The sequence below is a fragment of the Oncorhynchus keta genome, chromosome 30, assembly GCF_023373465.1.
Source record: "Oncorhynchus keta strain PuntledgeMale-10-30-2019 chromosome 30, Oket_V2, whole genome shotgun sequence".
In the NCBI taxonomy this organism is placed as follows: domain Eukaryota; kingdom Metazoa; phylum Chordata; class Actinopteri; order Salmoniformes; family Salmonidae; genus Oncorhynchus; species Oncorhynchus keta.
Window position 1 is genome coordinate 37,310,927 of NC_068450.1, and position 25,094 is coordinate 37,336,020.

At 42.1% G+C, this 25,094-nt stretch overlaps 1 protein-coding gene across 3 annotated transcripts; it reads right to left on the reverse strand.

Annotated features, from left to right (window-relative positions):
• Positions 1-472: 472 nt before the first annotated feature.
• Positions 473-23,328, reverse strand: LOC118363498 (syntaxin-3-like). 3 transcript variants are annotated; one of them, XM_052488360.1, is made up of 11 exons: positions 23,302-23,328; positions 5,507-5,581; positions 5,333-5,432; positions 5,154-5,228; positions 4,991-5,061; positions 4,757-4,865; positions 4,595-4,668; positions 4,394-4,528; positions 3,659-3,769; positions 2,334-2,458; positions 473-1,650 (listed from the first exon to the last, which is right to left on the reverse strand). In XM_052488360.1, the coding sequence occupies exons 1-10, from the start codon at positions 23,311-23,313 to the stop codon at positions 2,366-2,368; spliced, it is 855 nt and encodes a 284-aa protein (XP_052344320.1). In that variant the 5' UTR covers positions 23,314-23,328; the 3' UTR covers positions 473-1,650; positions 2,334-2,365. The 3 variants fall into 3 exon arrangements, with proteins under 3 accessions (XP_052344320.1, XP_035600303.1, XP_035600304.1); XM_035744410.2 differs by lacking the exon at positions 23,302-23,328 and adding an exon at positions 21,659-22,004; XM_035744411.2 differs by lacking the exons at positions 2,334-2,458; positions 23,302-23,328 and adding an exon at positions 21,659-22,005.
• Positions 23,329-25,094: the final 1,766 nt, after the last annotated feature.

Sequence of the window (25,094 nt, forward strand, 5' to 3'; positions counted from 1 at the left end):
GCAAACGTGAAATTCAATCAGACATTTTCCCTTCAAACCGAAAGACTGTAAGCGTCTCATCCAAACTCCAATGGAAGCACAGACAACCTATTTCCCCACCATCCCGTAGTAGACAGTTAAAGGGAATGAAGAACCAAGTGAACAGGAGAGAGCAGGGTCAGTGGGGAGTGTGTGTGTGCGTGTCAGTACAGGCCTGTTTGAGTGAATTAAAGAATGAGGGTGTGTGAGAGACTTACTTCAGTACCTTAAACCAGACTCTAGGTGCTGCTGTCATTGCCACTCGTTAACTACAGCAGGTACATTTATTCATGGTGATAGGTTTTCAGAGAAATGTGCACCTCCAGTCAATGATTCACTCACACTGAATGTGGGATAGTTTGACTGTAACCCATCATTCAGATGTGCCAAGTCTGTCAACTCAGTATTGCACAACGCAGCATGAACCACAACACCAGCAGTCTTAACCAAAATGTATTTTTAAAACATTTTATTCCATCATTAAAATCTCTGGCATCCACCATAATACTACAGTGAAGTTATATTACATTTAAAACGGTCTTGAAATATCCAGACCCTCAGGGATGACCTCAATTACATACTCCACGTGTCCTCCCTCCCTCCTCAAAACCCATTGGATGAGAAAGCCAGAAGTCCCTTCCCACGGACCTTCTCCTCCAATTGGTTTTGAGAAGGAGAGGGGACACGAGTACGTAACTGAGATCTTGTCTCAATTAAAGCCTTGCCATTGGCCACCGTGTCTGAGGTATGGAAATTAATTTAAAATTGGACAGACAGCAAAAAAAAAAAAAAAAAAAAAAAAAAGAGGCTTAGGCGCAAATCAGATGTTAGACTCATATCTCACCCAAATGCTTAGAGGTTAGGTGTGCTTTAGGAGTTTTAAAAACACTATTCAAGCGGCATCAAACATGCACATTGCTCAACATAGATTGAAGTGAAATTCACTGGTTTCCATCCTCAGTACAGATCATGTGATATGGTGAGGTCAACGTTCCTCTGTGGGCTGGAGGAGGCTGTGGCTGGCTGGCTACCTTTCAGCTTGGAGGGTCATCATGGCAAGACAATAAGGCACGGGTGGTGGCAGGGATACATTAAGTCAATGTTTTTTTTTGTAATGAGAGAGACGTGTCATGGATTCCCTTCAGTGTGGATCAAGATCAATCACATTACTGGATACATAGAAAGCAGTTCAGAGAATGTCATTGAAGTGTTGCATGGTGTCCATTTAGTTGTGTGAGGGTAAGGATATACATTACTTAAGATTCCCTTTTTATTGGCATTATCAGAGGTTCATAAACAGTCTCAGTTTTGGTCCTTTTGTTTCTCTCCCAGCTGATGCTCATCCTCTCAGCCACCTCAGGGAAGACACCAGCCAGTCCCATCAGCTGGGCCTTTTTCTATTGGTCAGACATACAGTAAGAGAGAGGGAGGATCCCAGGGCAATGGAAGTGATCGGTTGAGTCTACATCCCCCTCTTTGCTGTTACAGCTGGAGGTGGGCAAAATGGAGTGATTATGAAGATGGTTGGGTGGGGGGGCTGTGGTCCCTCTATTACCCTACTGTCTGTGATAGGATGATGGCGAGGATGAGGACAGCAAGCACAGTACAGACCACTGCTATAATGATTGTCTTCTACAGAGGGGGAGAAAAAACAAACATGGGAGAACAAATACATCAGTACTTACGGTAATAAATGTGGCGGTGATACACAGACAGAATTACCAAAGGCAATGAAGCTCTGAACATGGAAGGGAATATCATGCACTGTCAATCATCAGGCAATTCTGATCAACCGGGGGCTCTTTGATGCAGAGGTTCTATTGGCTGATACGAGTCAGCGATTGACAGCAAGTGACATTCCCGCCTATCATAACACAGTGAGTCATCACTTACAGTCAAACAGGCCACACTACAAATCCCAAAGACCCCAATGAGAAACATAGACCCACATATACTACCCCACACATTCACACAGAGCCCAAAGACACCATTGGGAGACTGACACACACAGTGCCAACCAGTGACACAGCCATAGAGATACATAATGCTATTTCTATGGACCATAACCCTTACCAAACGCAACAAGTGCACTTGTGAAATGCTTCGAAGGAAGTTAAGATAAGACATGCAGTACACCCAGAGATAGCGCCAATACACCTCATAAATAGGCCAAGGAGCATGAACGCCTAAACATTTAAATACCTTCACACCACGCACCCAGAGACAGTCGAAGGAAAATGGAAACAGCCAAAGTTCCAGATCCACCCGCACCCCATTGTGACACCCCAGAGTCCCCCCCCCCCTGCTTTACTCACCCTTTACACAACTCTTATTCAGACACCTTCCATCAATTCTTCTTACTCAATCCCACCGACAACCCAATAATCAGAGCCACTATGGCGAGCACGATAATCAGAATCACCAATATGATCACCCTTTTCTGTGGGAAACAATTAAGTGTCTGTTTTAACCACTTTTACAAAATGTTCTCGGTTGAGAAAAATCAGTGTTCACTATCGTGACCACTCCCGAACAGCAGTAACCAGTATTAACACATTTTTTTCCCCTGTAGGGTGGAAAAGATGATTATCAAGCCCTGACTACAATCAACACTTTATGTAGAGAAAGGGTCATGTCTACTTTTCACCACGTATTCCTGGACAAAGCGACAACATCTCTTTTCAAACAGCCTAAAAACACATGCATGACTCAAGAGCTAAATGTTGCATAAAGTGATCATAAATAACTGGACGAAATACATAAAACTGTAGTTACTGTTGAAAGAAGGAGATTATATACAGCTAGAAAGGAAGTGGAAAATACAAAAGAGCGAGATGGAGAACGACCAGAGAAGTGTACAGTGTATATATATATATATATATATATATCCATCTCCTCTTTCCTATTGGTCCAGATCTGGAGGAGGATGATTCAAGGTTTAGGATAGGGATCGTTGGGACCCAGGATGTCAGGCCAATAGAGGCTGGTCAACGGAGCAGGGGCCAGGGGGCGGGACAAGGGCGTTTCTATAGCCACTCACACGACGGGCATCCTGCTGAAACTTGGCGGCTTTCTTAGGGTCAGCTACCGCCCGCTCTACGAAGCCCACCGATTGGTCCATGTTGCTCTCAATTCTGTCAATTATTCCACCCTGGCAGAGGGCAGGACATTGCAGGAAAGAGACGTGCAGAGGAATGGAAAGAAGAGGGAGAGAGAGACAGACAGAAGACAGAGGGACTACCTGTCCTAATTAGCTATCTGGCATGCTCTGAAAACCTGTAACGGAGGAAGACTGCAAAAATACCGTTGGCTGCAACTGTGTTAAAGCAGGTTAAAACAGTAGTGTATATTTTGCATTGGTGAAATTATTTTTGGTGTGATATGAAAGTAAAGGGGTGTATGATTCTAGAACTGTGGCGCAATTAAGAAACGATACCTCTTTAGATGGAGTATTTGGCTGTTTTGGCTGCCAGAGCCAGTCTACCCTGGCAAATAACCTGTAAGGTACTTGGACCACAAGGAATAACGGTAGAGCACAGCTCAGGCTAACCGCATAGAAGCTTCTTAGAAACAGGCACACTAGCACAGTTGGTTAGGTTCAGGCAGATAGCGGTTCTAGCTGATGGACGGGGTGCAGTACCTTGCGTGCTTTGCTCTGGTACTGGATGGCTTTCTTGGTCTCAGTCTTAGCCACTACTATGTGGTCCACAGCTTTAGACACTTGCACCTCTATATTGTTCACTATGTCACCCTGAAACAAACACACACACACACACACACAGTGAGTATACAGATATAGAACAAATAAAAAACTTTGCACGCTAACTGAATACATCAGAGACAAAAACGTCACAAAGAGGATTATATTAGAAAGATGACGCTTACCTCGCACACGGCTTTCCCTCGGAAAGCATAGGACAACCAATGAGATACAGGTGTTACAGAGATTATATGTAGTTGTGTGGTGACTACCATATGGGGTTGGGTGGATTCCAACGTGGCTTTAGTGATTCACAGACCACTGTAGCCTACTAAGATGTTGAATCAAATGTGACTCTTACTGAGAATGTAGACTCCTACTGAAGATGAATGAGTGATGGGAGGGAGACAGATGGATGGATAGATAGACACACACACAAACAGGGAACTTCTGTCCCAAAGCATGGAGAGAGGGAAAAAAAGCACTGCGGAAGGAGAAAGGGAAGAGGGTACTGGAAAAGAGTAAGGAAAAACAGATGACAGACAGGGAACGAGGACGCAAACGAGACAGAAACAAAGACAGTAGGACAGTAGGGTTTAAAAATGCAGATATGAAACAGTGGATGGAGGAATCAATTAATGACTGAATAGACGGATCGGAGGACGAGACGTGTACCTGGCTCTCCACCAGCATGGCGATGTCTACGAACATGTCATGCAGCTCTTTGATGCTGCTTTCCAGACGCACAATGTCTTTGTGTCGCGCCTCGATCTCACTGAGAGCCTGCTTCGAGATCCCAGAGTCCATGATCTAAAGAGAGGAGGTGGTTAGTTCGTGCGTACTCACACACACACACACACTAAAACACTTTCTTACCCCTGAAGTGAAGACCGCAGCGTTTCCCCCCTCTAACATCTCTTCCAGCTCCTCATCTGTCGTGGCTTTTCCAGCTGAGAAACACAAGGATCATTTCACTATTATAACACACATAGGGTTTTGGTCCATTTGTGTGTATATAAAACTAAGACTGTAACTCACTGATCTCTAGCTGTCTCCGGATGCGTCCTTTACTCCTCTCTCTGAAGTCCACCTGGGCCTCATTGTACTTGGTCATAACTTCCACAAACTTCCTGGACAGCACTGCATGCTGGGAGGACAGGACAGGGTCACAAGCCGTAACAATCTAATGGTTCGATATTCATTTCTATGGTCACATTGATGGTTCGGCACACGGTCAGGTAAAGGGTTCGATGAGAACTTTCGGAGGCTGACCTGTGATTTGCGTATCCGCATGTCGGCTGAAATCCTCTCCTCTTCCTCAGACGCCAGATCCCTCTCGATGGCTGAGAACCAATCAACATCAGTACTCACCCATACCCGTATTAACCAATCAGCATTTAGTCTGTTTGTGCCGTATCATGTGTGAGGGACTCACTTTTGAGTTTGTTCCGGGCGTTGTTAGCCATCTTCTTGATGTTGTTGGTGACAGCCTCCAAGTCATCCTGTGTTTCTGAAGTAAAAAACGCAAATAATACAATTTTTCAAAAACACACACTGACAGTAACAGGCAACAAAGACAGAGGGAAGGGAGGGAGCCGAGGCAGTATGTTTTACTCTGGTCTGATGTGGGGGCAGACAGGATGACCGAGTAGAGCTTCTTGATTTCAGACACATTCTCATCAATCTTATCAATGCTGATCCTGATGTCGTCAATCTGAAACAGAGAGAAAAACAGTCACACACAGTCACAAACACACACAGTCACACACTTGGGAAAAATGAACTCACCTGAGAGAAAAAGTCATCCATAAAAGCTGCATTGTCAATAGCAATTTCCACTTCCTCATCGTCATTGTCACATGTCTAAGAGGAGAAGCAGAAGGCAATATCAGTACTGTATTCAAAACAGTGGATCCACAGTATATGCACACTACACACTGACGTCATGAGTACAGAGACCACAAGGCTTGGAGATATTGACACTGTGAAGGGCGAGGACAGCGCTGAGGAGTGAACAGAACCAGTTCTTAGCTGACCTCTCCTGCTTAAATAAACACGTAAACAGACTTACTACAAGGCTATATCATCAGCTGGGCCCAGAACAGGGTTAAAGCCCCCATCTTTTATTTTTAAATGCAATCAATTTAACTCCAAATCCATATATTTGATCATTTCTTTCTTGAGCTTCCTTTTGCCATTGATCTGCTCATTCTGATTGTGTGGGCGCATTGATACAAATGTAAAAATATTTACATACACAGCCCTGAATGGCAGATAGGATAGTCTAGACCAGGAATGGCCAATTTTGATTTACACTGGTCATGAGGCCTTAAGGTCAACGGCATCATGAACTACCACGTACCATGACATTATAGCCAAAAACCTGGTTGCCTCTGCCAGGAGGCTGACACTTGGCCTTCCAGCAAGACAATAACCCTAAGTACTAATAAAAAAAGAAAATGGTTAGTGGACCACAAAAAAAAAAAAATCTACATTTTGCAATGTCCATCTCAGTCTCTGGACTTGAACCTCATTGAAAAAAACATGGTTTGAATTGAAGGCAGCAGTCCATAAGCTCAGACAAAATGATATCAAAAGACCTGGAAATATTCTGTATGGAGGAATGGTCTAAGAAAGTATTTCCCAACCCTGGTCCTCGAGTACCTCCAACAGTACACATTTTTGTTGAAGCCCTGGACAAACACACTTCATTCAACTCATTGAGGGCTTTATGATTACTTGACAAGTTTAAACAGGTGTGCTTGTCCAGGGTTACAATTTAAAAAATGATGTACTGTTGGAGGTACTGAAGGACCAGGATTGGGAAACACTGGTCTAAGATCCTGCCGAAAGTGGTCTCCAATCTCAGAAAACATTTTATTAAAAGGCTCAGTGTCGCAAGGGGAGTGTTCCAAGTACTAAAAACCTGGCTCTTAGGAACAGTTGAAGTCAGAAGTTTACAAACACCTTAGCAAAATACATTTAAACTCAAGTTTCACAATTCCTGACATTTAATTAAAGTAAAAAAAATCACTGTCTTAAATCAATTAGGATCACCACTTTATTTTAAGAATGTAAAATGTCAGAATAATAGTAGAGAGAATAATTAATTTCAGCTTTTATACATTCCCAGTGGGTCAGAAGTTTACATACACTCAATTGTATTTGGTAGCATTGCCTTTAAATTGTTTAACTTGGGTCAAACGCTTCAGGTAGCCTTCCACAAGCGTCCCACAATAAGTTGAGTGAATTTTGGCCCATTTCCCCTGACAGAGCTGGTGTAACCGAGTCAGGTTTGTAAGGCCTCCTTGCTCGCACACACCTTTTCAGTTCTGCCCACAAATTTTCTATAGAATGGAGGTCAGGGCTTTGTAATGGCCACTCCAATACCTTGACTTTGTTGTCCTCAAGCCATTTTGCCACAACTTTGGAAGTATGCTTGGGGTCATTGTCCATTTGGAAGACCCATTTGCGACCAAGCTTTAACTTCCTGACTGATGTCTTGAGATGTTGCTTCAATATATCCACAATTTTCTTGCCTCATGATGCCATCTATTTTGTGGAGTGCACCAGTCCCTCCTGCAGCAAAGCACCCCCACAACATGATGACCCCAGTGCTTCACGGTTGGGATGTTGTTCTTCGGCTTGCAATCCTCCCTGTTTTTCCTCCAAACAATATGATGGTCATTATGGCCAAACAGTTCGATTGTTGCTTCATCAGACCAGAGGCATTTCTCCAAAAAGTACAATCTTTGTCCCCATGTGCAGTTGCAAACCATAGTCTGGCTTTTTTATGGCGGTTTTGGAACAGTGGCTTCTTCCTTGCTGAGCGGCCTTTCAGGTCGTCAATATAGGACTTGTTTAATAGACGCTTTTGTACCTGTTTCCTCCAGCATCTCCACAAGGTCCTTTGCTGTTGTTCTGGGATTGATTTGCACTTTTCAAACCAAAGTACGTTCATCTCTAGGAGACAGAACGCGTCTCCTTCCTGAGTGGTATGACGGCTGCGTGGACCCATGGTGTTTATACTTGCGTACTATTGTTTGTACAGATGAACGTGGTACCTTCAGGCGGTTGGAAATTGCTCCCAAGGATGAACCAGACTTAGAGGTTTGAGGTCTTGGCTGATTTCTTTGGATTTTCCCATGATGTCAAGCCTAAGGAGGTACTGAGTTTGAAGGTAGGCCTTGAAATACATCCACAGGTACACCTCCAATTGACACAAATCAATTAGCCTCAGAAGCTTCTAAAGCAGTGACATCATTTTCTGGAATTTTTCAAGCTGTTTAAAGTCAACTTAGTGCCTGTAAACTTCTGACCCAATGGAATTGTGATACAGTGAATTATAAGTGAAATAATATGTAAACAATTGTTGGAAACAAAGTATGTCCTAACAGATTTGAAAAACTATAATTTGTGGAGTGGTTGAAAAACTAGTTTTAATGACTCCAACCTAACTGTATGTAAACTTGCGACTTCAACTGTATGTATACAATGTCGTTCTCTGAGCAACTGTGTTAGTATAATATAATTTCCCCAAAAAATTAAGCATACAATAATAGCTCAGTTTTTCTATTATTTATTTTATACAGTCTTTCTTGCTCATATTTATCAAGGGTGTCAATAATTATGGACCCCAGGGTGGGTGGGTAGGTAAGTGGATAGACGAATAGAGATAGATGGCGAGTGGGAGATGGGGAGGAAAAGAGTGAGAGCAAGCACTCTAAAATAGTTGGGGCATTATATAACTGGGTTTTGGGAGAATAAAATAAGAACAAATGCTTCCCCATCCTTTTACAGGAAAGGAGAGCGCGAGCAGAGATTCACCCCCCTCTTCCTTCCTCTCCGTGGGGGCCGATCCGAAGGCCAAAGACGACAACCCAGATGTCATTTCTCTGCTTACAATTATAACATGCGTAAGCGCTCCAACAACTTAAGTTCGGAAGTATAGACCGAACACAGAGTTATAGGCCTCAGGAACTCGTGACAATCCAACCTTGAACTTTCTTAACTGCTGAATGTCAATCTCTGTACTATAAAAAACATTTGAATTCAGTGGCAGTGTTGGTCAAGATTTTTTTTATGAGCATGGATTTATTTCTATTACAGCATATTGGATGACTGTCATTCACATTCCATTCACCCAGTTCAATGTAACATCGATAGTTTTAGGCTCATCACTTTGCTGGTTGTATAATTCCATCTTGCATCTACAAGCTCTCCTCCTCTCACCTTTTGTATTTGCTTGTGGACTTGAATGCACAACACAACAGCTGTCTGTGACCAGGTGCAAACACCTCTCCAAGCCAAAGCTTCACACCATAACCTTCACAGCTGACATAGTTGTCACCATATTAAACGCATTAGTCAACAAATTAGAATTAACGCGTTAGTAAACCCACAAACCAAACCATTTGTACAATAACGTAGTACAGTATGCAGTTTAGCAGTTATACCGGCAGGCCATGGTGGCAATAAATTAATAAAACTGAAAGCTTCCCTAGACTTGGACGAGCTGCAGCAAAGATTTCCATAACTAAACAAAGATATAGACCACAGCACATCAATTCAAATTGGAAATAATGAGTCCTAGTGGGTAGAACAGGCAAGGTGGCGGGCAAAGCCACGAACGAGCTAGCGAGATCCTATTGGCGCATTCTAGTAAATATTTGCATATTTCCGTTATATTTCCCTAATATTTAGATATTTCGTAATTCCATTATTTAAATACTACTGCACTGTTGGAGCTAGGAACACAAGCATTTCACTACACCCGCAATAACATCTGCTAAATATGTGAATGTGGCCAAAAAGAAAATTGATCTGTGCTTGCGGTGTTGGATAGCCATAGCCAGCTAGCTAGCATTCCTCTCTGGTTGTTTAGTATACAAAATTAGCTGCATTAGTTAAGTAAGCGAAAGGTAAACTAAAAAAAGCCCCCCCTTCCTACCCCTCTGCTGCTTCTCCATTTTTTTTAAATTAACAAATTAGTTCAAAACTTTTCAACTATTTTCTCTGTCTCTCTTTGAGTCAACTACTTACCACACTTTATGCACTGCTGTGCTAACTGGCTGTAACGTATGCTTTCAGTACTAGATCACTTCTCTAATCCTTTGATTGGATGGGCAAGATATTAGATTGGAGGATGTCCTCCGGAAGTCGTCATAATTACTGTGTAAATCTATGGAAGGGCGGTAAGAACCATGAGCCTCAAAGCTTTTGTATTTAAGTCAATGTACCCAGAGGACAGAAAGTAACTGTCCTCCGGCTACACCAAAGTGATACACCAGAGGGTGCTGTTGAGGTTACTGTAGACCATTGCAAAACAATGTGTTTTAATCAGTTATTTGGTGTCATGTGAATATATTGAGTATAGAGTTTAGAGGTCGACCGATTATGATTTTTCAACACCGATACCGACACTCAAAAAAATCCGATACCGATTAATCGGACGATTTTTAAAATGTATTTGTAATAATGACAATTACAACAATACTGAATGGAAAAAAAGCCTGAAATTCACTGAGTAGGATGTTCTTCCCCTTCCTCCTATGAGGAGCCTCCACTTTTTGACATCATCCTTTTTGATTTAAACAAAAAACATTCCATACATGTTTGCCAATGAAGTGGTCAAGAAGTTACATTTTTTGACCCAAATGCCAAAACATTCAGGACACAACAGTGCTCAAAGTTGACCCATTTTGCATACTCCCACCATGTCCTTCTGTAGCTCAGTTGGTAGAGCATGGCGCTTGTAACGCCAGGGTAGTGGGTTCGATTCCCGGGACCACCCATACGTAGAATGTATGCACACATGACTGTAAGTCGCTTTGGATAAAAGCGTCTGCTAAATGGCATATATTAGATATTATATTAGATACCATTAGACATCAATTTCTTAAAATCACTGGAAAATATAGATATAATTTAAAACAATAAAACTATTTTATTATTATTATACTCTGGGATGCTGGCCTTCTAGGTAGAGTTGCAAAGAAAAAGCCATCTCAGACTGACCAATAAAAAGAAAAGATTAGCAAAAGAACAGACAGTGGACAGAGGAACTCTGCCTAGAAGGCCATAATCCCGGAGTCACCTCCTCACTGTTGACATTGAGACTGGTGTTTTGCGGGTACTATTTAATGAAGCTGCCAGTTGAGGACTTGAGGCGTCTGTTTCTCAAACTAGACACTAATGTACTTGTTCTCTTGCTTAGTTGTGCACCGGGGACTCCCACTCTTTCTATTCTGATTAGAGCTAGTTTGTGCTGTTCTGTGAAGGGAGTAGTACACAGTGTTGTATGTGATCTTCAGTTTCTTGGCAATTTCTTGCATGGAATACACTTAATTTCTCAGAACAAGAATATACTGACAAGTTTCAGAAGAAAGTTCTTTGTTTCTGGCCATTTTGAGCCTGTAATCGAACCCACAAATGCTGATTTCCAGATACTCAACTAGTCTGAAAGGTGGCCAGTTTCATTGCTTCTTTAAATCAGCACAACAGTTTTCAGCTGTGCTAACAATTGCAAAAGGGTTTTCTAATGATCAATTAGCCTTTTAAAATGATAAACTTGGATTAGCTAACAACGTGCCATTGGAACACAGGAGTGATGGTCGCTGATAATGGGCCTCTGTATGCCTATGTAGATATACCATTAAAAATTTGCCGTTTCCAGCTATAACAGTCATTTACAACATTAACAACGTCGACACTATTTTCCGATCAATTCAATGTTATTTTAAATAGACAAAAAAAAAAGTGATTTTCTTTAAAAAAATGACATTTCTTAGTGACCCTGAACTTTTGAATGGTAGTGTACATCAACCGTTTGTCTTTTCCAGTGATTAAAACATGGATGTCATGGTCAGTTGGGGTTTGCAAAATGGGTCAACTTCGAGCACCTTTATCTCTTGAATATTTTGGCATTCAGGTCAAAACGTAACTTTCTGAGCACTTCAACAATGGGCAAATGGGTATGGAAGGTTTCGTTCAATTCAAAAAGGGGCGCTGTCAAAAAGCGATTCCATTCAAATGTATGTACACCCATTATAAAAGTAGCAGAACTCAAGAAGTCTGTTTTTAGTGTTCAATTTAAAGTTGCATCAGTTTCATATCAACTAACGTCTAATAATGAACGTAATTTGACTATATAATCTTGTGATTCAGGAAGCATCACTTGCCATTGGCCTTGGCTCTACAGGCCTTTGCCTTTTAGCTGCAAGGCTTTTTGGTTGCCATTTGCTCTTTAGCCACTAAGGCTAACATTTGCTCTTTAGCCACTAAGGCTATTATAGGCTAACATCCTTTTAAGCCTCTATTATAGGCTAACATCCATTTAAGCCTCTTTGACATAACTACCCTGTACCTCGGAAGCACTTCATTAACTTTTACTTCGACCAGATCCTTTGACTTAAGTTTTACCTTTAGAGTCAACTTTGCTATTGCTTTTACAACTAACTGTTGTACTAGTAGAGTGAACGTCAGTTATGTCGCACAGTAGTACTTTATCACCGCGAGTTGAGCAAGGGACTTAACCATTATTTCTCCTGTAAGTCGCTCTGGATAGGAGCATCTGCTAAACAACAAGAAAATAAATTAAGTCTAAGTTAATCGTTAGAACCATCTTTGGGGCATTGTTAAATCTCTGAGCTGTTTCCCAAAACCATCATGATTAATGTTGCACTTGAAAAACACTCGTAACCTAACACCTGCCGCAGACCACTCGTAGAATAGCTAAGTGTGTCATTATGCTTTCTTGACATCAATTTATATACACAGAAGATCTCCGCTAAACCATGTGATTCTGTCTCTGTGACCACCGATATGACTGAGCGTCTACATTTAACCTTGCGTAACATCCTAGATGCAGTCGCACCACTTAAAAAAAACAATTTGGCACAAGAAATTAGCTTCCAGTATACAGAAAGAAACCTGAGCCCTGAAGCAAGCTTAAAGGGAATTGGAATGGAAATTACACTCCACCAAACTGGAAGTCTTCTGACTAGCTTGGAGACAGTAGCGTGCAATATCGAAAGAGCCATCACTGCTGCTCATTCAGTCTATTTTTCCAACCTAATTGATGAGAATAAGAACAATACAAAATGCATTTTTGATACTGTCTCAAAGCTAACTAAAAAGCAGCATTCCCCAAGACAGGAAGGCTTTAACTTCATCAGTGATGAATTCATGAAATCCTTAGATGAAAATATTATGATCATTAGAAAGCAAAATTACAGACTCCTCTTTGAATCTGCGTATTTCTCCAAAGCTCAATTTTCGAGTGTGCACAGAACTGCCAGGAACAATGGAGACACTCAAGTTTTTAAATCCTATATCTCTTGATACATTCACGAAAATAGTCATGGCCTCTAAGCATTCCAGCTGAACTCCAACTAAACTACTGGAAGAGCTACTTCCTGGCCTTCCTATGCTGAACATAATAAAACGGCTCCCTATCCTCTGGCTGTGTACCAAACTCACTAAAAAAGTGGCAGCAATAAAGCCTCTCCTGAAAAAGCCAAACCTTGACCTGGAAAATGTAAAAAAAACAAAAAAAATAAACAATTGGCCTATATCGCAAAAGGAAAATGTAAAAGCTGTTGCACATCAACTCACTGCCTTCCTGATGACAAAAAATGAATACAAAACACTTCAGTCTTGTTTTAGGCCCCATCATAGCACTGAGACTGCACTTGTGAAGGTGGTAAATTACGTCAGACCAAGGCTCTGCATCGGTCCACATTCTTTTGGAGAGATCTTTTGGAGAGATTGGAACCCTAATTGGTCTACATGGACTAGTTCTTGCCTGGTTTAGAAATCTGTCAGAAAGATATGTTTGTCTTTGTGGATGGTTTGTGCTTTGAGAAATCAATTGTAAGTGTCGGTGTTCATCAAGGTTCCGTTTTAGGACCACTATTGTTTTCACTATATATTATACATCTTGGTGATGTCATTCAGAAACACAATGTTACCTTTCACTGCTATGGGACGACACACAGCTGTACATTTCAATGAAACATGCTGAAGCCCCACAATTGCCTAACCTGGAAGCCAGACATAAGGAAGTGGATGGTGGAAAATGTTTGACTTTTAAACTCAGACTAAACAGAGATGCTAGTTCTAGGTCCCAAAGAAACAAAGGTATCTTCAGTTAGCGCTAAACACGGATGTTAGAATCTTTTACTAGAACCAAAAACATTTGATCATATTACTCCAGTGCTAGCCTCTCTAGACAGTCTTCCTGTTAAGGCTAGGGCTGATTTCAAGGTTTTACTGCTAACCTACAAACATTACATGGGCCTGCTCCTATCCATCTTTTCAATTTGGTCCTGCCGTACATACCTACACGTACGCTACGGTCACAAGACGCAGGCCTCCTTATTGTCCCTAGAATTTCTAAGCAAACAGCTGGAGGCAGGGCTTCCTCCTATAGAGCTCCATTTTTATGGAATGGTCTGCCTATCCATGTGAGAGATGCAGACTCAGTCTCGACCTTTAAGTCTTTATTGAAGACTCATCTCTTCAGTTGGTCCTATGATTGAGTGTAGTCTGGCCCAGGGGTGCGAAGGTGAATGACAAGGCACTGGAGCGACGAACCGTCCTTGCTGTCTGCCTGGCCGGCTCCCATCTCTCCACTGGGATTTCTTTGCCTCGGAGTCACAGGCTTACTAGTGCTCTTCCACACCGTCCCTAGGAGGGGTGTGTCACTTAAGTAGGTTGAGTCACTGACGTGATTTTCATGTCCGGTTTTGCGCCCCCTCAGACTCATGCGGTGGGAGGGCTATACTCAGCCTTGTCTCAGGGAAGTAAGTTGGTGGTATGTTGATAACCCTCTAGTGGTGTGGGGACTGTGCTTATATCCTGCCTGGTTGGCCCTGTCCTGGGGGTATCGTCAGACGGGCACAGTGTCCCCCAACCCCCCCCCCCGTCTCAGCTTCCGGTATCTATGCTGCAATAGTCGATGTCAGCCTTTCTTAAAGTATGGGTCGCAGACCTGTTAATGGTGGGTTGCAATGCGTTAGAGTAAATGTATCATTCTTTCTTTCATTACTGGAATTGATTTGGCCAAGTGCAACTGTGCTCTCATTGCACTCTCTGCTGAGCAGTGGTGTCAGTTTGGCAGCTGCACGAGTGAGAGGGAGATGCCCGTGTGTTTCGCCGGTTCACCAGATCAGTTTTCTTGAAGATCACTCCGCGCCCCACACGCTGCAACGCTGTCGTTCAGCGGCAGATGATGCGCTGTCTGCCAATGACTTGTCATTCCCACTCGCCATCAAATAAGTCAAGCCAGCCACAAGTTCTGGCTGAGCGCAATTGTCATGAAACGCGAATACGGTGAAACGCGATTGCATTTCTTCTCGTCTCTTGGTTTCATAACTTTGAGAAATAACAAGGAGCGCCCACAATGTCTTGTGTGCGGGGAAGTGCTTAGTAACGAGTCTCAAAACTAACAAATTAAAAAAAGACACATCCTGACCAAACATTCATAGCATGACGGTAAACCCAGGGAGTTATTTCAGAACAGGGAAGAATGCTTCAGGAAACAGTGCTTCAACACTGGAAAAGTCAGCTAGCTAACATTGTTGTCGTTTTATAACAGATGATATGCAGAAACAAGGGAGTACTCTCTCTCATAGTAGTAGACCTCAAACAGTCACACTCCAAACTCCACTATGGCCAAGACCAAAGAGCTGTCAAAGGACACCAGAAACAAAATTGTAGACCTGCACCAGGCTGGGAAGACTGAATCTGCAATAGGTAAGCAGCTTGGTTTGAAGAAATCAACTGTGGGAGCAATTATTAGGAAATGGAAGACATACAAGACCACTGATAATCTCCCTCGATCTGGGGCTCCATGCAAGTTCTCACCCCGTGGGGTCAAAATGATCACAAATCCCGGAACCACACGGGGGGACCTAGTGAATGACCTGCAGAGAGCTGGGACCAAAGTAACAAAGCCTACCATCAGCAAGGGCATTGAAGATGAAACATGGCTGGGTCTTTCAGCATGACAATGATCCCAAACACACCGCCCGGGCAACGAAGGAGTGGCTTCGTAAGAAGCATTTCAAGGTCCTGGAGTGGCCTATCCAGTCTCCAGATCTCAACCCCATAGAAAATCTTTGGAGGGAGTTGAAAGTCCGTGTTGCCCAGCAACAGCCCCAAAACATCACTGCTCTAGAGGAGATCTGCATGGAGGAATGGGCCAAAATACCAGCAACATTGTGTGAAAACCTTGTGAAGACTTACAGAAAACGTTTGACCTCTGTCATTGCCAACAAAGGGTATATAACAAAGTATTGAGATCAACTTTTGTTATTGACCAAATACTTATTTTCCACCATAATTTGCAAGTAAATTCATTAAAAATCCTACAATGTGATTTTCTGGATTTTTTTTCTCATTTTGTCTGTCATAGTTGTAGTGTACCTATGATGAAAATTACAGGCCTCTCTCATCTTTTTAAGTGGGAGAACTTGCACAATTGGTGGCTGACTAAATACTTTTCTGCCCCACTGTAGCTAGATAGCTAACGTTTATCAGTAGCTTGCTTTGGTTGTGTGCAACACTAAGTAACAGTACATATGAAGATGAAAAAGATTAGGCCTACTGTACATCTTACTGTAGAAATGATTGGTGAAAACAAGTGTAAGTTGGAACATTTGCTGTTAAAATTCAAGTAACAATTTTTATTCTGAACTAGAATAAACTAATTGAAGCGAGATGCTTTTTGAGGCAAACAGTTTGGCACCACATACCTATGCGAGTCATGGTTCTCAACTCTGGCATACAGACACAGACTCCATGCTGAGCAAGATCTCAGGGTTGCACAATCAAAAACTGGGCCCAGAATAGACATGCTGGTTGAAGCATCAACCACACACACACACACACACACACACACACACACACACACCGCTCATTAGGTTTGTGTGTGCGCGCATGTGTTTTCTGCTCTACATTTGTGTGATCAAAAATAAACATGAATAGCTATTTATATTATTATATTTGTTATTTGTCTATATTGCATTTGTTTTAGGCTTGCATAAGAGCAATGAAATGTTCCGATATTTACATATAGTTGCATGTTTTCATAAACGTGGGTCCCGGGAAAACAGACTTTCTAATTTGGGTCCCAGGCTTAAAAATGTTAAGAACCCCTGGTCTATATGCCGGGGGAGCTAGGGTCAGTATTAAGTCTGGTGTAATTCTCCTGCCTTATCTGGTATCCTGTATGAATTTAAGTATGCTCCCTCCCTAGGACCATGACTCAGGACTACCTGGCCTGATGACTCCTGGCTGTCCCCAATCCACCTGGTTGTGGTGCTACTCCAGTTCCAACTGTTCTTCCTGCGGCTATGGAGCCCTGACCAGTTCACCGGACGTGCTACCTTGACCCGGCCTTCTCTTTTTTAGACTCTCCCACACTTTCTCTCTACCACACCTGGTGTCTCGACCTCTGAATGCTCAGCTATGAAAAGCCTATTTACTACTGAGGTGACCTGTTGCACCCTCTACAATCACTGTGATTATTATTATTTGACCCTGCTGGTCATCTATGAACGTTTGAACATCTTGGCCATGTACTGTTATAATCTCCACCCAGCACAGCCAGAAGAGGACTGGCGACCCCTCATAGCCTGGTTCCTCTAGGTTTCTTCCTAGGTTACTGCCTTCTAGGGAGTTTTTCCTAACCACTGTGCTTCTACATCTGCATTGCTTGCTGTTTGGGTTTTTAGGCTGGGTTTCTGTATAAGTACTGTGACATCTGTTGATGTAAAAAGGGATGTATATTTACACATTTGATTGATCTTCAGAACAAAGTTGCCCACAAATACAAAGTTCACTACCAATCCAAAGTTGGCAATGTGTTTGCAATTGATACAAACTAACTCTAGAATCTCTGAATAAGCCACCTCAATATTTGCTACTGTAGGTGGTAATATCGCTCTTGTAACATAATTGTGATGTTAAGATATGGATGGAGGCGAAAGAAAAACGCACACCTGTTCAGGCGAGGTGCAATAGAGAACTTGAAAAAGAGATCCGCACAATCCAGAAACTTAAGACGCAATCAGTTTCTAACCATCTGAGCTGGAGAAAGCTGAGCCGAGAACAGCGCCCTTTCAATCCCATCAATAGACACATTCTCCAACAACGCACTTAGCAACCATTCTCTCTGCGCTGTGTTTTGAGAGAAAAAAAACGCACCGTTGTAGAAAAGATCCATCCTTAAAAACACTCGTAAGCCTAACACGGAACCCAAACCAGCTGCGTGCGTGCGCCATTGTGCATAAATGTATTTTGTCCCCCCACACCAAACGCGATCACGACACGCAGGTTAAAATACCAAAACAAACTCTGAACCAATTATATTAAATTTGGGGACAGGTCGAAAAGCATTAAATATTTACAGCAATTTAGCTAGCTAGGTCCTCTAATCCGCCAATTAATCCACACATAAAACGGTCAACCCGAATCTTTTCTAGTCATCTCTCCTCCTTCCAGACTTTTTCTCAACTTCACTTTATATGGCGATTGGCAACTTTCATAAATTAGGTGTATTACTGCCACTGACCTCGTTCGTCTTTCAGTCACCCACATGGGTATAACCAATGAGGAGATGGCACGTGGGTAGCTGCTTCTATAAACCAATGAGGAGATAGGAAAGGCAGGACTTGCAGTGCGATCTGTGTCAGAAATAGATCCGACTTCCATTTCAGCCCTTGGCAACGCAGACGATCATTGGCGCACGCGAGCAGTGTGGGTGCAATAATTGAATAACATAGATTTCTAAATGTATTTTGCAATGCTCGCACACGCGAGCGGTGTAGTCAGCCTGTAAGTTCAATCGCTATCGGGAAGCCGGGACCTGGTCTAAGTCAAGACAGGGCCACTTAAGTTCTCACAAGTCTCCGAGTCAGTTAATTTCCCTGTCAATCACATCCCATACATCCCATTATTTTATTTTTTAATATACTTTTTTACAACGAGAGAGCTGTATATCGACACACTTGTGATTTACACTGGCACTATACACGTAAAGACATGGCACACCCGCATGCCTTGTCAAAACACACACAAACAGTCTCTCTCTTTCACACAGTGGTAGTGCTGCGGCAGTGAGATAAGACTAAGCACTCGTTTCCTTCCTGTCTTCTCACTTAGTCGCTCTCATTCAGCATAAACAAGGAAGAGAGGGAATAAAATGTGTGAAAGAGAGAGAGGGTTGTGATGAGTATCTTGTGCATCAGTTTAACACAGAGACCACAAGGTTAAGAGGGAGTGTCTCTCTTTCTCCCCTTAGTCATCGGTTATAATAAACTTCCACAACCAGACTCATAAACAGCAAACTGGTCTTGTGATTTACAACTCCACCTGCCTTTGTGATTAGAGGCTTCAGATTCTGCATATGTAACTCGATGCATATGTAACTCGAGGTATGCCTAGTTGCATATTTCCCCTGTAACAGAGTAAATAACTAGACAGTCTTTACAACGGCACTGCTTCACTGATCATTCATCTATAGACATACGTTCGATTGGTCCTGGATCTATAGGGTCATCATAATGGAGCCGTTTCATTGGTCCTCACATTGTATTTCCGCTATGATGCTTAAACTCAACCATATGTTCTTCCTGGATCTAGTCTAGTACATTAATGCCGTGAAAGACTTTACAGACAAACAGATCATGTTTATGTTGTACAGGGGCTCCAATTAGATTACACTATCCCTAATAACTGTTTTGGGATCAGCATTTCCTCTCCGAGAGCTGAACCATTCCCAATGTGAATTTTACTACACCACAGAGAGAGAATGACAGGTTGTGGAGAGAGAGGGATAGACTGGAAAGAGATTGAAGTAAGAGAGGCAACCTTGCTGTCAAAGGCTACTGTGACTGAAGCCCGAGAGATAACTGTGACTGATCGAGGGCGACACTATGCACTAGTCTCACTCCAGTGCAAATGCCATACTACGGGAGACAAGACAACCACTTTGAGTGTCACTGTGTACCTGAAGGATGCATGTCTGAACATGTCTTTAGAGTACAGTCAGACTGCTGTACAGAGAAGGCAATCTATATGGAGATCTAGCTGTAGAGTTACTACAAAGACCAGACTGAATATAATATGTGTCCAGGGAAATTATCACCCTCATTTCCTGTTGTATTCGGTTCTGTCTACTGCACCCGTCAGCTGACGTTTTCATGCTTCGAGCACAACAATACAGCCACACCAAGTTAAACATTAAAAGGAAAACAGATGAGAGAACCCTACAGATGTTCAAGGCCTCCCGTCAGTCTTGTTTTTATGTAAATGACCATCCTAAAACTGCCACACCATTTTGACTTTACTTACCCTCCCAGTAGAAATCCATTGTACCTGGGAGATTACGACTCAGGGCACCATTTGACAAACTAAACATGGCACATATTTGCCCACCAATAAGGCCATGGTAACAGAATCTGACACGGCTGGAGTGGATCAGCAGCGCCTCACCCAAAGGCTAACCGGACATTCTTCAACTGGAAATTTACATCCTGGTTGTTTTGTGTTAGAAACTAGGCTACGGGCTTTCACATTGAGTGGGTTAATGTCTAAATAATCAATACAAGTTCTAGGCTAAGAGTGTGGAAAGGGATCTGAGATGTTGAACAATCACCAATCTCACCACTATAGGCCTTGCATTACACTACTGATTGTTAATTAGTATAGGTGTCAATTACAACTGCAGCTTAAGTACAGGAGATTATAAACAAATGGTGGGAATGAAAGCCTACAACTGTCAGCCCAAATTAGAAATCAATTGACCACGTGATGCCACATTCTCCAATACCCGAAGCACGCCAGGACACAGTGCACACTTGACACACCCGTGATCCCGTTACCTTGTCCTCAACCCCCCACTCGCTGACTGCCACACAAGACACCAACATCTCCCCAAGAGAGACACAGGCAATGACACTGAACAAGAACATCAATACTTTACATGTTGTGTTTGTTTCATGAGCTTAAATAAAAAAAGCCCAGAAATGTTCCATACGCTTCCCTGTTAGCGACCATTTCCCCTTAGACAAGATAATCCATTCAACGGACAGGTGTGGCATATCAAGAAGCTGATTAAGCAGCATGGTCACAAAGATGTACCTTGTGCTGGGGACAATAAAAGGTCACTCTAAAAGGTGCAGTTGTGTCACACAACACAATGCCACAAGATGTCTCAAGTTGAGGAAGTGTGCAATTGGCATGCTGACAGCAGGAATGTCCACCAGAGCTGTTGCCAGATAATTGAATGTTCACTTATCTACCATAAGCCTCCAACAGAATTTGGCAGTATGTCCAACCGACCTCACAACTGCAGAGTATTTCTGTCTAATAAAGCAATTTTGTGGGGGGAAATGTATTCTGATTGGCTGGTCCTGGCTGCCAAGTAGGTGGACCTATGCCCTTCCAGGCCCACCCATGGGTGCACCCCTGCCCAGTCATGTGAAATCCATAGATTAGGGACTAATTTATTTATTTTAAAATCAACTGATTTCCTTATATTAATTTTAACTCAGTAAAAATCTTTGAAATTGTTGCACGTTGCGTTTATATTTGAGTTCAGTATAAATATCCAAGTTGATGAAAAATAAAACCATACCAGAAACGATTCTCTTTTCCATCTCTCATGCATCTTTTCAATCGTAATTAAAGTAATTAATTACGTAGCCATGTAATCAATTCAAATAGCGGAAGTCCAACTACGGTTTCGAATAGGCTGATGAATATCTTGTAAACTGCCTAATAACACTAATAATAAGTTAAATAATTTTGTCGAATGATTCACTTCCTTGCATAGACCACTTATAATTTGCATGCTGGCCCACACAGGAGGTTCTAACATTTGTCTCACTCTGTGAAAAGGTGTCCCTGTCACACTTCCCAGACCTCACTTACTGCTTTAAGTTGTTCCAATCGGTCCTTCATCTTGACGACTGTTAATAAACAAGCTAAAAATAAATATAGTAATCTATATCTTAACACAATCCCCGATCTGTGAAATCCCTCAACCAGCTGGACAGCTAGCTGTTGAACTGAATCCCACCGCCAACCAAAGTCTTGGCAAGGTTCTTCTTAAAATGACTTTTGCTGCTGAAATACTGCTTTTTCCACCAATAGTCCATACAATATGGCCGCTAGGGGAGAAACTAAATCTCTTCCTCTTCCGTCTGGGGATTAAAACAAATTGTGTACACCCTGCATAATTTCTCGCACGCCACAAGTAATTGTTATACAACGCACATTCGAGCTCACGCATGCGCGAAAGGCTCCTTGCTTGTCCAGTTGTCGTGTATGGGGCCACGCCCAGACCAGCGTGATATCTACCTGTGCGTGTTGGCCAACCAATGTCCTATAAAGGGGAAGCATCTTCTCAGTGGAATTCATGTAACTTTAGTGTGTTTTCCCATATAGTCATCTTTAAAGTAATAATAATAATATTTGTACCATGTTGTGTCGCTGCCTTGCTATGTTGTTGTCTTGGGTCTCTCTTTATTTAGTGTATTTATTATTTATTTATTTGTCCCTCTTGTTGTGATGTGTGTTTTGTCCTATATTTATGTTGTGTTTATTTATTTTAATCCCAGGCCCCAGTCCCCGCAGGAGGCCTTTTGGTAGGTCGTCACTTTAAATAAGAATTTGTTCTTAACTGACTTGCCTAGTTAAATAAAAAATAAAATAGTGAATTCTGGGGTAAAAACAAAACAAAAAAACAGTGTTGCAGTAGTCTAGTGTGTGGTGCGGGAATAATGACAAGTGAACCTGGGGAGCTTTGTGTCCACATTGACCTTAAAAAGGATCCAGATCACGGAATCCAAGCGAAACTAACTCAGACCACCTTTTGAGATGGTTTCAGTTCGGTTTGCTTCGGGGACTCTTTTGAGGAGTTAGAAATGCTTGAGTGTTCACACTGGACCAAAAAAATATATAAGGAGCCTCACTGAGTTCACAAACATTGTCTGAAAGGGACCAAGAGTGAAAACACCCACATTGACAATATGATGTTCATTAGGATATTCTCGTAGAAAAAGCCTGCACGCATCGGAATGTGCACCACGTCTCTGCGTATTTACTCACGGGTATGTGCATGCATTTGTTTGGTAAATGGGCCTACACAGGGTCGATGTTTATAGCCTATTCTGCCCCACCTCTAGTGGGACATAACATTCACTCATTTACAGTTACACAGATATGTAATCTATCTCTGTTAAAATCGCAGTGGTATCTAACAGTTCACAACAATACACACTAATCGAAAAGTAAAATAAGGGAATTAAGAAAAATATAAATATTAGATTGAGCAATGTCGGAGTGATATTGACTAAAATATTGTAGAATATACTACTGTATATACATATGAGATGAGTAAAGCAGTATGTAAACATTATTAAAGTGGCCAATGATTCCAAATCTATGTATATAGGGCAGCAACCACGAAGGTGCGTTAGCGGGTGGAAGCCGGCTAGTGACGGCTGTTTAACAGCCTAATGGCCTTGAGATAGAAGCTATTTTTCAGTCTCTCGGTCTCAGCTTTGATTCACCTGTACTGACATCGCCGCAGGATGATAGCGGGGTGAACAGGCCGTGGCTCAGGTGGTTGATGTCCTTGATGATATTTTTGGTCTTCCTGTGACATCAGGCGATAAGGGTGTCCTGGAGGGCAGGTAGTTTGCCCCGGGTGATACGTTAGGTAGATCGCTTTTGAGCGGGTGGCGCGGATAAGGAAAGGGTTTATTATGGGTGGCCCGTGAGTGGTAGTTTTTGTATTGTTTTATTATGGCACCACCACGAATGAGAGTGGGAAAGTAGCCGTCTAGCCTCGCGCACAATACCATACTCTCTCCCTTCTCTCTCTCTCAAAATACACACAACTAAACAATTCACAGACATAACCAATAATCAACACAAATCCTATTAAAGTGAATTTGAGGACTGGAACGTTCGTGAATGCTGAGAATTGTTGAAATCCTGTATCGCGTCATTCTGATTGGACCACTGGCTGTTACGAGCCCACAATCAGTGAGGCTACAATCAGAGCCCTGCAGTACGGGGAATATTGATTTCTCTAAGACGCAACAAGGCTGACACCCGGTGGTCTTTCCGACAAACTGCAACCTAATAGAGTGTAGTGCGGGGAATAGGCCACAACAAATTATTTATGTAGACATTAGAGAATTGATTGGGGGCGCTGTGTTGAAGCCACCATCTTGGCACTCCTACAGTTGTAAAACATATTTAAGCTTTTGAAATGCATGTAATACTTTTATATGATATGTGAGCGCCAATATGTCCTACTGGTGGCTTCAAAGCCCATAGAATCAGCAATTAAAATAAAATGTTATTGCAGATGTTATCACAGGTGCAGCAAAATGCTTGTTTTTTGCTCCAACATTGCAGTTATACCTAACAAAAAAAATACAAAAGCAATGTTCGAGTCCAGAATATAAATATAATGGTGTATAGACAGTATATGAGCAAAAAAAAGTGTGGATAATTAGTTATATAGGACAGCAGGTAAGCATTAAAGTGACCAGTGTTCAATGACTATGTACATCGGGCAGTAGTCTCTAAAGTGAGTACTGAGAGTAGAGTACTGAAATCCAGGGTTAATATATTTTAGGTACTAATCTATGGATTTCACATGATTTAGCAGGGACGCAACCAAAGGTGGGCCTGGGAGAGCATAGGCCCACCCACTTGGCAACCAACTGTGTAATGATAACACTGCAATTAGCTGAGTTCATCCCCACACATCCCCACATGAAAAATGTGACCTTTCATTTCAGCGCATGAAACCAACACATTTACATGTTGCGTTTATATTTTTGTTCAGTACATAACATTAGCCTCAAACCTGTGACCATATTTAATAAGTAGTTGCACCTCTTAATTAAACCATGGTGTTTAAAGACTCACCAGGAGTCTGCAATGAAGTCCTGAGTAAACAGAATGGAATACATCTGCAGTGAGCTACATGTCCTCACATACTGGATAAGCAAAAATTAAAACATTTTGTTCACACACCCTTTAAAAAACAAATGTGTGTTATTCCCACCAGGACATTGGGAGATATATAATTTAAATATATTGTTAAGTCATATCAAAAAGGAACCTGGGTAGGTGGTTTCTTCAGAAGTTACACCACACAATACAGAGTATCAGCGTCAGAGCCCATTTCATTTCCACTCAATTATAGAAAATACAATAAATTTACCTCATAGGGAAATTTGAATTTCAGTTTTACTTCCTGAATTGAAATTCACCCCAACCCTGCGTAATAAATATGCCATTGGAAAGATTTGAGTCTACAATGCTCAACTTCTACCCCCCAACG

Bases quoted from the DNA above. Each gene is read 5' to 3' on its own strand.
- LOC118363498 (XM_035744410.2), bottom strand. From the start codon at position 21,688: ATGAAGGACCGATTGGAACAACTTAAAGCA. The intron at 5,062-5,153 runs GTGAGTCCCTCA...ATTGGTTCTCAG, and splicing joins CGCCCGGAACAAACTCAAAA to CCATCGAGAGGGATCTGGCG. The intron at 4,866-4,990 runs GTCAGCCTCCGA...CTGTCCTCCCAG, and splicing joins TGCGGATACGCAAATCACAG to CATGCAGTGCTGTCCAGGAA.